At 36.5% G+C, this 19,249-nt stretch overlaps 1 protein-coding gene across 1 annotated transcript in view; it reads left to right on the top strand.

Moving 5' to 3' along the window:
• The window catches only part of PHTF2 (putative homeodomain transcription factor 2), a 187,383-nt gene that overhangs the window by 16,368 nt on the left and 151,766 nt on the right, over positions 1 to 19,249 (top strand). The window contains exon 2 of the mRNA XM_060157214.1: positions 14,278 to 14,357. Within this exon, the coding sequence (XP_060013197.1) occupies positions 14,313 to 14,357 (45 nt within the window). The 5' untranslated portion in view covers positions 14,278 to 14,312. The remainder of the gene's footprint in view (positions 1 to 14,277; positions 14,358 to 19,249) is intronic.

The raw sequence follows: 19,249 nt of genomic DNA, 5'->3' as shown, positions 1-19,249 counted from the left end.
CCTTGTAACTATTAAGTACGTTGTGGAGAGACTTTGATTATGTAAATACCCTATTACTCTCAAACTTATGCATTGGCTTTAATATCTATTGATGATTATTGTACAAATCAGTTTTCAAGATGGTTGCTTAAAAGTTCTCATCACAAGGGAAAAACTATGTAACTGTGAGGTGATGGTTGTTAACTTATTGCGGTAATCATTTTGCAGTATATACATATATCAAATCATTATGTTCTACGACTTAAACTTATGCAATGTTATGTCAGTTATATCTCACTAACATTGGGGGAAAAAAAGATGGTTGCCAAATAGTGATTTTTTTTTTTCCAGTTCACCAATTTCTTCTGTGTTTATTAGCTGGCTTCCTGGTACAAAGAAGGCTTCCTGCTCCAAAGAAAGCTTCCTTCTGTTATTTATTTATTCATTCATTCATTCATTCATTTGTATCAGTATAGGCTCATTGATTTTTTTAAATTCTTTTTTTTTTTTATTTATTTAATTTATTTTATTTTTGGCTGCATTGGGTCTTCATTGCTGTGTGCGGGCTTTCTCTAGTTGCAGTGAGCAGGGGCTACTCTTCGTTGCAGTGCGCAGGCTTCTCATTGCAGTGGCTTCTTTTGTCGCGGAGCATGAGCTCTAGGTGCGCGGACTTCAGTAGTTGCAGGATACAGGCTCAGTAGTTGTGGCTCGCGGGCTCTAGAGCACAGGCTCAGTAGTTGTAGCGCACGGGCTTAGTTGCTCTGTGGCATGTGGGATCTTCCCGGACCAGGAAAGTACCCATGTCCCCTGCATTGGCAGGCGGATTCTTAACCACTGCACCACCAGGGAAGCCCTGATTCTTATTTTATTCTTCTGACACTGTCCCTATTATTCTTTGAGCACTTTAATTTCTGACCCAACAAGTTGTTCCAGGATCACCTTGCACTGTCTCTATGCCAGCCCTGGAATCAGACATTTCTCTAAGGGGCCTTGATTCTTTACTGTAGATTAGTATTTAGAGATTTGGTTGTTAGATGTGCTTATTGCTACTGAGGAATCATTGTGTCTAGGCCCTCTTAGTGGATATAGCTAAGTGCATTGTATATGTGTGAGCATCTATGTATGTGGATGTGTGTAATACACCTATATTTTTTAGAAAGGATTATTGAGTTAACCAGTATCATGGCTGCTAAAAATTTAAAAAGTGAATATATCCTTAGGCTGCATGACCAAGTGATCATGTCCCTATTAGTAGAAGTTATAAGTCCACAGTGTTTGCATTCTTCAAATAGGTTGTTTTGTTGGCCAACTAGATTCCAGGAATTTAGATCTTATCTGATAAGGAAGATGACCTGGATAGTGAGAGGTTTGAAAGGCATGTTATGTGAAGAACAGTTGAAGGAGCTAGGAATATTTAATCTGGAAAAAGAAGAGATTACAACAGCATCTACTTACTATATTATTTTATGTGAAGGCAGAAGATGTAAATTTATTCTGTGCCCATTTAGAGTATATAACTAATACAGGTGAACGGAATTTAAAGAGAGACACCAATTTATCTCTGAATAAGGAAATTTTTGAGGCAAGCTCTCTTCTAATGGAGTGAACTGCCTTGAAAAAAGCCTCAAACTCAGTTATTACCTCTCTTCAATCAGAAGAAAAGTTTGCCCATTTTCGTATAGTTAATTTGTGCTGTGAGAAGTTGGAACTACTTGAAAGATGTCTCAGTATGCTGTATTTAGTGGCTTAGTTAATTGTATGTCTCATGAGATGCATCATGAGGAAAGGGTTCTAGTCTAAATATATGTAAGAAATACTGTATACATAGTTTCCTCTTGTATATTTATAATGCACAGCAACATAGTAGGCTGTGGGAAGTCCAAAGAAAACTTGTTTGACTTTTTCTAATGTAGTGGATTTAGGGGACAGGTTAGACTAGAGATGTAATCTACATATGTAGTGGTCATTACCTACACATGGTATTTAAACTAAGATATTTTGAAGCAATCACCAAGGGACTGAGTGAAGACAGAGAAGATATCAGGGACTGAGCTCAGGGAGAAGATGGGAGCCAGCAAAGAAACTGAGGAGTAGCCAGAAAGTTAGGAGCAAACCCAAGAGAGTGGTTTCCTAGAAGCTAAGTGAATAGTGTTCCAAGAGGAGGAAGTATAGTCAGCTGCGTCGTATGAGCAACTGAGACCTGACCATTGGATTTAGCAACCTGAATTTATTCGTGTCCTTAAAGAGAACTTTCAGTAGAGTGCGGGGAGTAAAGGCATGATTGGATTGAAGAGAGGAAGTGGAGAAATTGGAGGAGACAGCAAAATTTTGCTGTGAAGGGGAGAAGAGAAATGGAATAGTTGCATTTGCTGAGCACATACCTTGTGTCTTAATACAGTCATCCCTCGGTACCTGCAGGGATTGGTTCCGGGACCCCCCACTGGGGATACCAAAATCCTCTGGTGCTCAAGTCCTTTATATAAAATTGCAGAGTACTGTATAGTTGAAGAGATTAGGCAACAGTGAAAAGAATAAGCTATACACAGTTGAGCTCATGATTCTGGTTAAATAGTAGTTGTAGTACGTTTAGAAAGTACTTTCCTCTGTGGTATGGATTTGAATGGGCTAGAAATTGAAGTGTTTGTTTCCTGATTTATAGAAAATTCCCTCAGGTTAAAAGAATGTTATCAGTGTAGTGGCTATTAAATTGTGTTGCATTCCTGAGTTTCCAGGCAGCTTGGGCCAGTTGGCTTGGTAGTTAGTAGTAATATGAAGCCCAACCCCCAAACTTCATTTTTATTAGCCTTGAATTGATGATCTGGACATATTAATAATGGTATTACATGAAATAGTGAGATTTAATATGTTCATTATTTTAAAAATGACTCCGTTTTCAAGAATAGTTCACTTGTCCCATAAGAAGTTATCTGGTATATTTAAAGCCATATGTCCTAATTTTAAATTGGCTACTATAACTATGGGGGAAGAAAACCCAGGGAACACAATTTGGTTCTTATTTCTATTTCATCATTAACCCTCCATCCACCTTCTTAGAACTAATTCCAAGCTCATTTCTTATATGTGTATGCTTTTGCTGTAGTTTCAGTTACTTATTGTAAGGGAGTGAAGTTGTTAGACCCCTGTGTTTAGTCTACCATTTTTTTCCTGGTGGTTTGAAATATTTAAATCTTAAATTACTCTTTAAATAATTAAGTCACTTGCATACCATTCCTTATATGTTCTTACAATTTAATTTCCTGTGATGATCTGGGCCTGGAAGAATCCAAAGTAACTTGTCAAATAGGTCAGAACAAGGAGAAAGTCATTTTAGACAGAGGAATTATCACCAGGTCTAGAAGGCAAGCATGAAAATATATTTGGTAACCCACATGGCCTGACTGTAGGATATGTATATGGATGGCAGATTGGAGTGGGTAGGTTGTGTGTGGAAGAAGGTAGAGATGATGGATGCTACTGATTATAAAAGCAGTGAATCTATGATAAGGTTGTAAAAGAAGGTCTTTTGTTTACTATGCTGATTAAACTCTTTTCTTACATAGTAGGAAATCATTAGAGATTTTTTAAGAAGGAGAGAAACATGTTGAGGTCAGTATTTTAGAAAGATAAATGGTGAAAGTGAAGAAATAATAAGAGACTGTCAGAGTAGTCCTGGTAGTAGATAATATGGGCTTGCACCAGGTCTGTGGTAGTGGGGCCAGGGAGGGGTTATATGAGAGATGTTTTGGCGGTGTGACAGGTAGATGCATTGATTTATTCCTTCATATTTATTGAATGGTTCCTGTGTGCCAGGTAGAGAATTTGTGGTGTTGGGAAAGGAAAGGAGACAAAGATTCTAGGGTTCCTTGCTTAAGTACCAAATTGAGTAGATAATAAAAGAATAGTAGATTTGAGGAGGAAAAATGCATTTTAGATTTGTTTTCCCTGGAGGTAGTTGTAACAGCTTCACAGAAGAGCTTAAGCTTGGTTCTGTATTTTCTGTTTAGTATCTTGAATTTATAAAAAGAATTGAAACTGGGTGTCTTCCCTTTACTTCCCTCTGTTAGAAATAACAGAAGTAAAGTTGCAGCTGTTGTTAGTTTAGAATCCTATTTTAGAATATTTAAATTTTGCTTTTCAGTTGAGTCAGGAACTCAAAAGATTGTCATTAGCACTTAAAAAATAAATGTTAAAAAGTAAATTTAGGTATTAGTAAAAATGAAGTAGAATCACAGAATTTTCCCTTCACTAAAAACCAAATGAAAATAGGAAAAAGTGGGTGGGGGGAGGAGAGGGCAAAAAAGTGGAATAGAAGGGCTTCCCTGGTGGCGCAGTGGTTGAGAGTCCGCCTGCCGATGCAGGGGACGCGGGTTCGTGCCCTGGTCCAGGAGGATCCCACACGCCGCGGAGTGGCTGGGCCCGTGAGCCGCGGCCGCTGAGCGTGCAAGTCCGGAGCCTGTGCTCTGCAACGGGAGAGGCCACAACAGTGAGAGCCCCGCGTACCACAAAAAAAAAGGAATAGAAGCACACGAGAAAGGGGTATGTACAACCTTATGCCAAATACTTCAAAAAGTGGAGGCCAGGAAAGAATGAGAAGATACTGGGTGTATCTGTCAAGGTTTATAATTCCAGCCCCATATCCCAGAAGCCAGACTAAGGAAAGATGAGGCCTGCAAAACAGGAGGTATCCTCACTAACACTGTCCAGCGAAGCAGATCTAAGAGATGAGTAGGAAGCATAAAGTCAACGAAAAATCCTTGAGAAGACCTGCATACTAATGCTGAGTCTCACACTTCAGGGAGCATTGACATTTTGAAAGGCACTCTTGTTAAGGGCAAGAACCAAAGCCCATGAAGGTAGGATAGCCCTCTGACTGGGGGGATGGATCCTGGTATAGGACACTTAATGACGTTTCAGCAGTGGCTGTACGCAAAGTCCAAACTAAGCTTTCTTTGTCCATTTCCTGCATTGATGGGTTATAGAAAAATAGATTAAAAGCAGTATCCAGATCTCAAATTGAAGTTTGTGTGTGGTGTGTGCATGCACATGTGTGCATAGAAATAAAAATGTTCCCAGCTAAGGTAAAAAGGATGTTGAAGTTGTCAAGGAGAATCCATTAGATATCAAAATAAGTAGGAGCTCAGTGTAGCACTCCCCATGTTAAACACGATCAAGATTTTTTTAGAAGATGGCATGGTAACTCTACAAATACACTCCAGGAAAAAAATCAGTGAAACAAATGACCATGAAAAGACAATAAGACTGTCCTACCTAAGCATAACTTGTATCCATGGAATAGAGACTCCACCAAATGGAACAGAAAAAGATTTCAGAAATATCATGCAAAAATTAACATTTGCAGGTTGAAAGGCTCTGAACACCAGGAAGAAAAATTGTGAAATGTTGAAAAATGACTACACCCTAGTAGTTAGTAACTTTAGAAATAAGCAGAGAATTATTTTGGCATCCTGGCGAAAAAGAAAACCTGACCTATATGTGGTGTGGGGGGGGAATCTAGCTGACTGCAAACTTCTCAGTTACGTACAATTCCAAAAGACATTTGAACAATATTTACAAAGTTTTGATGGCAAAAAAAGTATATATCAAAAGTATTATACTCAGCAGTATCAGATTTGGTTTGGCTGCTGATAACAATGGTTAAAACTATAAGGATTTATAATCTTGGATACAAGAAATATGGAGGTAGACAGTCAGAACTGGTAAGGTGGCTTCATCTGGCAACCTAGGTTCCTTCCTATCTATGAATACACCTGGCTTCTGGTCTCAATATCACTGTCCATGGTGGCTGCTGAAGCTTTGGCCATTAAAACAGCATTCCAATGAGCAGGAAATAGAAAGGGGGGAAAGAACCAAGGACTTTCTCCAACTGAGTGAGATTCTTTCAAGGGGCCTAACTTGGAAGTTCCACCTAATACCGCTGTATCTGGACCAGAACATAGTCACAGCCAGACTTGGCTTAGGAAAGGTCTTTATTTTGGGCAACAATGTGTCCAGCAAAACGTTTGCAAAAGGAAAAGGAGGATGGAATAATGGGAGTCAATTAGCGATCTTTGGTGATTTTTTTTTTTACAGGTGTCCTCTTCTTTTTTTTTTTTTTTGCGGTACGCGGGCCTCTCACAGTTGTGGCCTCTCCCGTTGCGGAGCACAGGCTCCTCCGGACGTGCAGGCCCAGCGGCCATGGCCCACGGGCCCAGCCGCTCCGTGGCATGTGGGATCTTCCCGGACTGGGGCACGAACCCGTGTCCCCTGCATCAGCAGGCGGACTCTCAACCACTGCACCACCAGGGAAGCCCATACAGTGTCCTCCTCTTTATCAGCCCTTTCTTCTTCTCATGTCACCTTGACTTCTATCTTCTCCACTTCATTTAAATTGCTCTTCCCAAGTTCATTCTAACCTCTGTTTTGTTTAATCCAATGATCTGTTAGCAGCCTACTCCTTTGTAAAAGACCTTCCTCTCTTGGATTCTGTGACATCGCACTCACCTGCTTTCTTTCTACTCATTTTCTGTTCTTGGCCTCTCTTGTTTCACTTCTCTGAATAGTAGTCGACTTGAGGCTGAACCCTTTTCTTCTCTAATTATACTCTTCTTAGTTGATATGTCACGTGATTTTATTGAAGTCATCTCTGAGCACAGGTCTTAAGTATACTTTAGTTTTGACAAATGCATATACCTGTGTAACCCACCTCTGATTTTAAATATTGACTATGTGTTCATGGCTTCTATACTCATATCTCCATCTTTATCTTGAGCTCAGACTCAAGTATGTAACTACTTGTTTGACATCTTTATTTTTATGTCAAATAGGTATTGTCACCTTAACAGGTCTAAAACTATTTTTTTGTATTTCATAAACCATTTTTAAAATTAATTTTTATTGGAGTACTTTACAATGTTGTTCATAAACCTTTTTTAAAAAAAATATGCATCCATCTCAGAAAAATGGTTCAAACCCAAAACCTAGATTCTTCTCCCTAATCCCTCCCCCAACCTGCCCCATCCTAGTCCATTTCTAGATCTTGTTGATTTTACCCATAAATAAGCTTCCTTTCTGTTCCTTAAAAATTCTGAGCTCATTCTCACCTCAAGGTCTTGGTGTTTACTGTTCCCTCTGCTCAGAATGTCCTCCCTCAATTCTTAGCATAGCTGGTTGTCCTCATCCTTCAGATCTCAATTCACGTGTCATCTCAGAGGGAACTTCTTTGGCTATCTTTTCCAAAGGTACCCCGCTCCATCCCAACTATATCTCCCTGTTTATTTCCTTGATAGCACCACCTCAACACAAAATTATATTGTTTGCTGTTCATTTTCTATCTTCTTTTCCTGCATTGTAAGTTTCGTCACGGCAGGAACCTTGTTTCTTGTTCACTGTTGTGACCTTAGTGCCTACAACAATGCAATATTAGTAAGTGTTCAGTAAATAAATATTTTATTAATATATTAATTTTAATTAATATTTATATTAATATTTATTAATGTATTTATCAGATACTGGCTGAAACATCTCTAGTATTTTTCAAATTTTGTTCATGGTATTTTTAATGAGGTATAGGTAGCAATTTTTAATCTAAATAAATTCATTTTGATGATCTATTAAATCTTTAAACCATTTGACTATCATTTCATGCAGTATCATTTGTTACCTGTAACACTAATTTAGTTAATGTTTTTACTAGAGGCCTCTAATAACATATCCATATTTGAATGATGACTGAACGGTTGATGTAAAAAATTTCTTGTGAGTAAATGAGGAAGTTAAACCATTTAGATTGTATTTTGTTATTGATTTTTCCAAATGGCACAACAGTCAAAACAAGAATCACTTACATAATACAGTATCAATTAAGTATTTGAAGGACCTTTTAAGTATTTAAAAAAAAAAAAAAGCCCAAAGGAATGCTACTGGTAGAGATTTTGTGGGTACGTGCTAAAGTTAAGAAACTTAAAATTCAAAGAGCTGCTTTTAAAGGACATACAGGGTGGGTTGGCTGTACACATCAGGAAGTTCTACAGAGGGTTTTGTGGGTATTAAGATTATAACTCTAGTTATTCTCTTAGATTTCACAGTAGTACAACATGTTTTTATAAATACAGATTTACACAGAAGTTACTTGGCTGTAATTTTTCTTCTTAGGTTAGGTGTTATCCTCTAGCCCTTAAATACACAGACTATGTGTTGGTTCCATGAAGGAAAATAAGAATTACAAATATTCCTTTTATGAACTGGTATAATAGAAAGTGTGTACCTCTTAGATCTCATTTTGCATTTGATTTTTCTATCCTAAGATTGGAAATGACTTTAAACATATAGTTTGTGGTATTTATTCTTCACAACATTTCCATGAAATAAAATCCTGTTCCAGATGAAGAATTTTGTAAGTTTTCAAGAAATTGTAACAATTTATAGGTCATATGATTAGAAAATAGAAACCCTGAAACTAGTAGAAGGTTTCCTTCTGTCCACACCAGGCTCCTCCTACCAGAATTTCACTTTTTTTTTTTAACTTCAATATCAGTATGAAAAAATGCCTTTCAATATCAGTATGAAAGGTATGTTTATTACCTTTTTAAGGACAGAATAGCTTTGTTCCTAGTTTCTGAAGTCTAAAAATTGCTTATTTTAGCCTTGGAGGAGGCAACTGAGTTATATATAACTTTAGCATTTAGGAATAGAGGTAGACTAGACTTGGCAGGTTTGACTTTTACTCCTGTTCATTGTACTTTATAGGTCTGCAAATCCTTATATATTGGTTGATTGAGTGACATATCAGCAAATAAACGAGCCATATTAATTAAACTTCACAATGTCTTTGTACCTTTTAGTATTAGGGAAGAGAGTATGTTTCTATGTTTATATGCATGTCGAGGTAGTGCAGGAGTTTGACGGATAGAATTTTTAATTTCTGGCCTGCCACCTAAAAATTGTCACTCTCCATCTGGCACTACAAGAATGAAGTTGTTAGCCACTGTGGTCGCTGACCTTCAACACACCCTGAAAGGAGTTCAGGGTGGAGTTTGTGGAGATCAGGAATGAGGCACTCTGTGCTCTCGGAAAAACTGGCAGTACAGGCCTTCATATAGTTAGATATTTTCAGAAGATTTTATGAGCCCAGTTTCTTGTACACTTTCATATCTGGAAAAGCACTAAAATCATTCAGGGAGACATCTGCTCCTCGTGACTAGCAGCGGTCTTCTTGTGACTAGTAGCACCCTTCTGCCAAAATGTGTGATTAATTGCATGTATCCCCACCTTTACTAAAATCACATATATACCGACCTCGCCCCCTACCTCTTCGGAGCAGTTCCTCAGAGCTTTGTGAAAGGCTAGTCTTCCAGGCTGTAGTCCTCATTTTGCCCCAAATAAAACTTAACTGACCACTCTCATTGTTGTGCTTTTTTCTTTTTTTTTTTTTCAGTTGATAGAAAAATTAAATTCATTCATCTGTGATGGTACCAATACTTTGGTTGGCAGCTGTTTAATTTGGTTTGTAAACATTTGTGCTTAATATATACAGAAAGCTATTGGAGAGTTCTGAGGTAGTAAAGACATTGATTGGACTGCTCTCAAAGAACTTATGGATAGTGGTAGGGGCACATATACAGACAAGTATACAGAAGTCTGTACAAAACAACATATTAAGTGTAATGGGAATACAGAACAGGATGAGAAGTATTTAATGGAGGAATTTGGGAGAAACTTATAGAGAAAGTAGAATTTAGGAGGCCGTCTTGAAATCTTCCTTGTTTTGGAAAGAGAAGAACTGTTAATTTTGACACAGAGGTAGAAAAGTGTAGGAAGTGTGGTATGATTGAAACAGATGTATGAGAAGACGGTGAGCAATAATGTTGGGTAAGTAGGGGTTAGTGTGAGACTTTAGAGGGTCTAAATACACTTCTAAGTGCAGTGGGGAGTGACACAAGGTTGCTGAATAGCATAATAATGAGATTCCAAATATGTATGACTGATTTAACTAATGTTAATATTTTTGGGTGTGTTAGTAAAGGAATTCACAGGAACTCCTGTACATTATTCGAATTTTTATTTAACCTTTATTGAGTTGTGGAATATTTGACTAGATGGCACTGGTGGAAACTAAGACCCAGAGAACTCAGTAACTAATTCAAAAGCCCTAGCTCTTAGTGTCAGAACTTGAATCTAGAACCCAGTTCTCCTGATGCTTAGTCATTGCTTTTTCTCTGCTCTCCTTCCTTTTCTGCATATTATAATGTGTTGGGTACTTAGTGAGACACAAAGGAAGAAGGATGCCTCTTTTTTTCCTTAAGAGTGTTTACATATGATTGAATGACATGTGTGGCTATATTGCTTTGCATTTTTATTTAAATACCAGATTTATTAGTACAAATCAGTGCTGGAAGAGACATCCAGCTTCAAGTGTTCCAAATGAACACTTACAGAAAGCTAGCTTCATCTTAGAGGAAGTAGGATTTGAACTGATCTAGAAGGATGGATGAGTGGAGAAAAGGAATGAGAATTACAGCACAAGTGAAGTTTCAGAGGTGTGCATAAATTATTTTCTGAGAGTAGTGAGAGTCATGCTGGAACAGAGAAATTTGTTTTAGAATTATGAGAGAAGTACATTGTAACATTATGTAGTATTCCATAGACTGATTTTTTTTTTCTAACATAGGGAATGGTTAAAAACTTAATTTTTCTTTGGCTATATCTGTGCAAAGAATACTTGTGGGTATTTGATAGTGAGATTCTTTTTTTTTCTTTTTTTTTTAGAATTTTATTTTATTTATTTTTGGCTGCTTTGGGTGTTCGTTGCTGTGCGCGGGCTTTCTCTAGTTGTGGTGCCCGGGGGCTACTCTTCGTTGTGGTGAGCGGGCTTCTCATTGCGGTGGCTTCTCTTGTTGCAGAGCACAGGCTCTAGGCGCGGGCTTCAGTAGTTGTGGCTCGCGGACTCTAGAGCACAGGCTCAGTAGTTGTGGTGCATGGGCTTAGGTGCTCCACAGCATGTAGGATCTTCCTGGACCAGGGCTCGAACCTGTGTCCCCTTCATTGGCAGGTGGATTCTTAACCACTGCGCCACCAGGCAAGCCCCTGATAGTGAGATTCTATTAAAGCAGACTTAACATACTGTCTCTTCATAGTCATCTTTTCCCTCTATCCTAGTCTTTGGCATTATAAATGCATTTTGTGTAGACCTTGACATAGTAAAGAGTAATTTCAGATGTTTTGACAAGTATGATGACTAAAGCAGCATCGAGAGAATTAGCTCAGAGTAACTGTCTATGGCAATATTTAAATGTTATGCCTATGGTTAGCTCTGTGTTTTCACAATTGGATTATTTTTATATCTTAATATCATCTATCAAATTATTTGATCAAAAAAGATTAAGATCCTCTGTTTAAGGTACCCAATAAGCTTAATATTCTACTTTTTTCTGTAAATTAATTTTAGTGTCAATTTAGCATAAAAAGTATTTATCATGAACTATCATGATAAAAGAGACTATAAACCTGTATTCCTGGACCGTTAGAATTAAAGAAGTTGGAAAAGCTTTAGAAATAATCTTTATTATTCATGAAATCATTTGTTGATTTATTATTTCTTGTTGTTTGTACTCATGTGTCTGTGCTTTGTCAGATGTCTGATTCAGGAATCTGTCTTAGCATGCTGTAAGACCTGTTTTAAAAATAGATATGAGCCACTCCGTGTCACTGAAAGGTTGTTGACGCAATGGAAAAACTGTTAAATGAGTTTGTACAGCAGAACTTATCATTACCTGAAGAAAGGTTGTGTTTCTTTTTTTTAAACAAAATTGATTGAAATTTTATGTCCGTAAATCCAAATGAATATAATTAAAATATTTAGAACATTTTATGTACCTAGTGTACTGTTAGAGTTGATTTTCGAAATTTATTTCTTAGTGTAGCTTGGTGTAAACCAAAGTATATAAAAAAAACTTTGAGATTATTTTATTTGAACCAGGTACTGTTTTCCTCACTTCCACTGAAGCTTTTTCTTAAAAAAAAAAAAAAAATACTATTTGTATGACCATTTAAATATTCCCCAAATATATTAAATATCTTATATATTTAATAGATTGGGTGAATAAAAAATCCTTTCACATCTTCTATATGAAATGCATATTATTTACACTACTGGGGATTAGAAAGAGGATCTTTATTTTGGTAGATAAGCTGGAATTTTTGTCAGTAAAGATTCGGTGAGATTAAAGGACAGTAAAGTGAAAAATGGATATTTTCATACTTTTTGTAGCTTGCATTTGGTAAGGTGGGGACAGGAGAGGGAGGAGAGTTATAACCAGTTTGGAAAACATAAACTGTAGTCTTCACAGACAATTATAATGAAGGTGTAATGTTGTAATGAATAGTCTGCTGACCGAATCAAGGTAAAACCTTTAGGACAAAATGTGATTTAAGTTAATGAATTACTCCCAAAGGCCTCCAGGACAGAAAAACAAAAAATGGAAGATTTTAAGTCAGTAAGGACAAGCTTCCCCCCAGAACCCTGGTAAGAGAAATAAAGGTAGCCACATCTGACTGAGAAACTTCAGAGGAGGTGAACTTTGAAATCTCTAAATAATCCATGTGTATGGAGTGGAGAATTGACATTGCAGTCTTAGGATAATCAGGTAGCTATTTTTATTTTAACTGTCAACAGAAACTGATTGCACGTTTTTCTTCTCTAACCTGTTTGCCATGTTTAAGAAAGGAAATATAAATATTTCCCAGTTCCTGAATTGGGGAATTTTAAAATATAAAATTAATAAAATAATTATAATTGACCATCTATATTTACTAGACTTTGGTAAGCATTTTATGTATATTGTCTTATTTATTAGTCACAAAAACTCTATAAGGGATAGATAGGTACAGTTACTCCTGTTTTATAAGTGAAAGAAACTAGATCATAGAGGTGAAGTGACTTCTTCAATATTGCATATTAGTTAGTGGAACCATTTGAATTCTCATCTTCAATATTGCATATTAGTTAGTGGAACCATTTGAATTCTCATCAAAAGATGAGAATTCCATGATGCAAATTCCATGATGCCAGGGAATTTATGAGGTTTTCAAAACATGGCTTACTTGAATTTGATCAGTTAAAGATGCAATCAGTATCTTAGGAAAGGTAATAATCTGGTCTCTAACACTGTCAAAAATATATGCAGTCACAACATTGTAAATCAACTATATTTCAATAAAAGTTAAAAAAATACAGGCAGTAAGTAAATTCTGCCTTAAATTTTAGAAGTTGATCTGAATATTTGAACTTGCTGGTGATAATTGTCATTATATTTGAATCCTTATATGCTCCCAAGAATGGAGTATAAAACCTCTGGTATTTTGTTTACTCTGGGCAAACTCTGTAGTGTTAGCATCTCGCCGGTTGCAGATCTGCATGTGCTAGGATTGGCTGAGCAGGGTGCTCTACTCTCAGAATTTTCTTGAGATCCTGTTTGGCCTTGGATGATCCTAATTTTTAATGAGTTCTGCAATGAATTGTGCGTTTGAACCTGTTTAAGCTCATCCTTAACACCTGCCAGAGATACCTCCATGCTGGTGTAAAATTAAGACTAGAAAAGTATTCCAGAGGTAACTGGAATCAGTCTGAAATTAATTTTCTCTAGGAGTAAGTAACCATTAAGTTTAGTATCCAGAAAGATGCTTATGAAGTAGTCTGTGGTAAATTTCTGAAGGTTAGCAAACTGTGATATCTGAGAAGTCCTTAATAGTAGCTATTCCTGTGTAATTAACTCTAATATTAGCTTAGTATTTAACGTAAATTAATTAGGTTTCTCTAGCTATTTGATTTTAGTTCAACTTTGTGTTTACTGAGCATCAGGGAAAATTAAATATGATTATAAATTTTGGAATCTCTATCAAGCCATCCTTTAGCAACCGTAATTGATGCTAGTTCCTAGATAGAAGCTGAAGCAAAACTGATCTGTTACTGAGTGAATGGATTGATTATAAATGAAAAATTTCCAGTATAACCTGGAAAATTCTGAAATTTATTTAAAAGACTTATTTTTTAAAAAACAATTCAACTATTTTGTAAGAAAATTTAAGTGTTATATTCATGTAGAAAGATCCTTTTCTTATGGCAACTGATTTTTGTTCACTTAAGGGAACCTGTTGCTAAAATAGTAATGAGGAAGGGTGTAATATAAGTATAGTCATACACCCCTGCTGTGCAAGTAACCAGAGTGCTATGTATACATGTTGTTCAGTCTCCTTTTAGAAGGTGGAAGTCAAGTCCTTTGTATGTTTTTCTCTCTTGCACAGCCTAAAATGACGAATGTGTGATCTCAGTGGAATAAATGGCGTCCAAAGTCACAGATGCTATAGTGTGGTATCAAAAGAAGGTAAGTTGATAGTCAAAGCTTTTAACCTTTTAAATGTTTTTGTTCTAAAAACGCATGCTTTTTTTTAATACGATGGTTTTATGTCAAGTATTACTGAAAATAAGAAAGGTGGTGCTTAGAAATATTTTTCTCTACTTTTTACTCCACATTATCAAAGTAGCTAGATTAATTATTTTCAGTTAAAATATAAACCAAATTTCCAGGATTATGAATACAGTTAGCATTTTATGAAAGCATTAAATTTTTTCTTGCATTTCTTTTGAAGAAAGCTAGGTTAACAGAGCAGTTATAATTTTATAACAAGGGAAACTATAGTTTAAGTCTATTTCTTGTAAGTCATAATTCAACAGCTGAATCTTTTCAGTAGAATAAACCTTTGGAGACTGTATTTTCCAAACTGAAATATTAAATGTTTATTTTGATGTTGTAGGAATAGTCGTCATAACTACTTAACTAGCTGTGTCATCCTACATTTCAAAATAAGCTTTACCAGTGTAATGTTTTCTTTCTAAAGTACAAATTCTGATGCCTTTTTTGAAGATACAGTAAGCTGTTTATTCCTGAAGAGTGTTGTTTACACTCTTTAAAATGTATTGTTGTTTTATGTGGTATCTTAGATTTTTTAGCTTATATAGTGAATTATGTTTGTTTTCACATTTTAAAGCGTTTTTGATGCCTTATTCATTAGGTTCCTATTAACAAAGATAATTATATATTTAAAGGTTTTCCTATGTATGGGAAAATCAGACAATTTTAAAATTTAGTTAAATTGTAAATAAATGGTAAATTAGCACACTTTAAAGATTAGACATACCTAAGAATATAGTCTGTCTTTGGATGTGTCATTTCTTTTCTGGGTAGAACATACCACAGATATACCATATCACATTTTTCTTGTAAAGTAATGAATTGGAAGTATTGATGTTGATCATACTATTAATTCAATCTTTTATGTTTTTATATTAGTGTCATCTTTACTTTTAAATTTCCAGTCAACTTAAAAGAAAGCTGAATTAAAGAAAACTATTTTTTTCCTACATAGATCTTTGAAAGCTTTTCTCTTAATTTCTACTTATTAGTAAAAATTAGTAGTAAGTTAGTAATATTTAGTAATATTTATTAAACATTTTATCTATCGGACTTTTTAGGTTTAAAAATTTCAAACTTCACTGAAGATCATTTGTAGGATGTGTTAGATTAATTGACCTTTCTTGAGATCGGAGAGTTTCAAATATTATACTCACATTCAGTTTTAGCACAGTAACAGCCTTCTTATCTGAGGGTCGTCTATCTAGCAGCTTTGGATATGTGCAACCAAAAAAATTCTCCAGAGCAACCCTAACAGATAAAACAAATTATATCTAGCAAATATAATCACATATTATGTTAGAGAGTCACCAGAACCATTAACCAGATTTGATTTGCTTTATTGTTTTCTTTTGATTTTAAATTTAATTTTCTTGAAGAATACGTGTGAATACTTTGAAAGATTTGGTATTTCAAGACTTTTTGAAAACAAAAATAACAGCCCCTATTGGTACCCTTTCCTGTCCTCATCCAACCTCTGAGTTCTGCTCCCTGGAGGCAGTTGGTGTTTCAAAGTTCTGCTACTCATCATCCTGGTAGGGAGTAGGGGAGGGTGGGTTGCAAATATAGGGTGTGAAGTTGGGGTTTTCATAATTACTTTTCGGGGAATACTGACATTTGTGGGTAGGAATCGGATACAAAATATCATGCAATATTCTAAATTAGAGTTGGCAAACTTTTTCTGTAAAGGATCAGGTGGTAAGTGTTTTAGGCTTTGAGGGCCATAGGTCTCTGTGGAAACTACTCAACTCTGCTGTTACAGGACAAAAGCAGCCATAGACAACGTGTAAATGAATGAAATGAATGGCATGACTGTGTTTCAATAAAACTTAATTTACAGAAACCAGCAATACGTTAGATTTGGTCCACAGGCCTTAGTTTGCATACCTGTGCTCTAAGATAGCCTCATAGAGCTATCTTAGGGCACCAAAAAGAACTGCCCTGCTAAAAATGGAATAATGCCCTGTTGAATAACACTGTTTAGTTTTTTTTATGGTATTTACTTTTTTTTTATACATACCTACTTTGCCCAAGTTATAAAGGTGCAAAAGAAATTAAGTCATACAACCAAAATCAGTGACCAGATACACATATTTATACCATAACTTCCTCTCTGTTTTCCCTGCTAGTTCCATGCTAAAACGCCATGAGGGAACAAGAGGGAGAAAGAACTATGGAAAGTCTGGGTCTCTGAGGCAGCCTTCAAATTTAAGATTATTACCTCTGCCACAAAGCAATTAATTGTCACTAAATAGTTATACAGTTTAGCAATCTGAGTGGTAACTGTTATTTAGAATCTACTCAGTTGTCTCCAGAAAGTAATGGGCAAGGGGCCCACATTATAGATGTTTTTTGTTGATTTTTGACTGTATGATAAGGATTTAGCTTTTTTATGATTTCTTTCCAATCCCCCTACTGCATTCTCCCAGTGACTAAAATTTTGGTTAAATCAGTATTCAAGGCTTATGTTTGTGTGTGCAGTATTTAGAGCAACATCATGTAGTATCTGTGATAATATTTCCTGTCTGTGCAACAGTTTTTATGTTTTGCTTTGTTTTTCTAGTTCTTGAAAGTCTCTGACAGAACTGAACAACTTTTGTTGTAGTCAGTCACATTCAGGTATTCTACCAATTTCTTTTTTTTCCTTTCTTGGGAATGACCCTCCTAGAACTCTGTGACCTCCTGCTCCATTCTTGGATGGATTGTTCTCAAGTCATGCCTCTCATCTGCCATCTTGGTATTTCCTTTTATCATCAGCCTGAGAGTTCCTTTTACTGCTCTTTGGTCATATAGATTTGTGTTCCTCTTAAATATAGGCTTATAAAAAAAAAATCCTTTTCTTGCAGGAGGGACCCCTTCCAGGGCCTGAGAGTGGGCTCTTGTCCAACACTCGTAAATGAATTGTCTGAGGGGACACATGTGCTGACAAAGCAAGAGACTTTATTAGGAAGGGGCACCCGGGTGGAGAGCAGGAGGGTAAGGGAACCCAGGAGGACTGCTCTGCCACGTGGATTGCAGTCTCAGGTTTTATGGTGATGGGATTAGTTTCCGGGTTGTCTCTGGCCAATCATTCTGACTCAGGATCCTTCCTGGTGGTGCACGCATCACTCAGCCAAGATGGATTCCAGTGAGGAGGATTCTGGGAGGTTGGTAGGACATATGGACTGGCGTCTCCTATTGACCTTTCCCAAATTCTTCCAGTTGGTGGTGGCTTGTTAGTTCCGTGTTCCTTACCAGGACCTCCTGTTATAAAACAACTCATGCAGATGGTTATTGTGGTGCCTGGCCAGGGTGGGTGGTTTCAGTCAGTGTTTCCCCTAACAGTTATATAGCATTTATTATGTGCCAGGCATTTTCTAGATGCTTTACATATATTAACTAATTTAACATAGGTAAATGAATGAAATGAGACAGAGGGTCTGTTTCCTGTCTCTGGACATTAGTGGGTGAAGCTCTGTTGCCTGAAGCTGTTGTAATGAACTTGCTCCCCAGAAGGGAGCTTGACAGCTGGCCAAGTCTGGCAGAGTTGAAAGATGGAAAGGTCCTGAATTTTTCAGGACTTTTTGAGCCATGGAATTAATTAACTCTGGAATTGTCTTATCTTGGGACTTCTTACTGTATGAGATAATAAATCCCCTTATTTTTTCAGTCACTTGAAGTTTAATTTTATTTCCTTGAAGCTGAAGGCATGCTAAGTGATAACCAAGAAATGCTTTCTGATGGTATGTGGTTTCCTGTATAGTGCTCTTTTGCCTCTGAATGCTTATAGTAGTAGATGTAAAATTAAGATCTACCAAATAGAAGTACTGAGCCTCAGACAAATGGGTTTATCACAGTTTCTCTTTTAAGCTTTTTTTTTCCTTGAACCATATTCTCATAGGTACCATTAAATCTTTAATGTAATTTTAGACTACTGTGCCTTATAGTATGATATGGTTGAAAGAGCACTTGTATTTGATTTTGTGACATTTATCAGCTTCTAATATTGAATGTGTTACTCAATCTCTCTGAGCCTCAGTTCCTTCTTTTGTAATCTGAGGATGGTCGTGCTTCCTCTCTGTGCCTCACAGGGTTATGAAGGAGTGAATCAACTTTAAATATAGTTTTTAAAAAGGTTTTTAAATTGGTTTATGAATTGTTGAATAAATATGAAGTATCACTCTTAAAAATAATACTAGTAATGCATCTTATGACTTGGAATATAGTAGATGAGACATTGGAGTGGTGGTCAGTACTCTGCAGTTTCTTTAATGACCAACAGGAGTATGTGCTGCACATACTTCTTCCATCTGACCAAAGAGGTGGGTATGTGACTAAGACCAGACCAGAAATGGTACCTCATTCCCTTGGCCACAGTGATGGGTCCAGGTAAATCTGATGACCCAAACTGTCCTTCTATAGTTTTTTGTTTTTGTTTTGTTTTGTTTTGTTTTTAATTAGAGCTGCTGGAAAAGACTCTTTTGCTTCTTTCATTTAGGAACTTTCATTTAGAAGGATGAAAGTCTAAGCATGTTACCACAACATGGAAAAAGTTTTAGAAGAAGAGAATGAGAGAGCACAGAGGGTCATCAGGAATAGGGAAAAAGCAGACAGCCACAGGCCAGCAGGTGCTCTTGTCCCTGGATTCATTCCACCCTGACATTAGCTTCACCCCTGACCTTTGAGTTGTTTAGCCAATAAATTTCCCTTTTTAAAAAAAAAAAGAAGAAAATATTTATTTTTGGCTGCATTGGGTCTTCGTTGCTGCATGTGGGCTTTCTCTAGTTGTGGCGAACAGGGGCTACTCTTCATTGTGGTGCATGGGC

This window comes from Lagenorhynchus albirostris, chromosome 8 (genome assembly GCF_949774975.1).
Source record: "Lagenorhynchus albirostris chromosome 8, mLagAlb1.1, whole genome shotgun sequence".
Classification (NCBI taxonomy): Eukaryota; Metazoa; Chordata; class Mammalia; order Artiodactyla; family Delphinidae; genus Lagenorhynchus; species Lagenorhynchus albirostris.
Note: the sequence above shows the minus strand (reverse complement) of the source record. Positions and strands in the feature narration are given on the sequence as shown.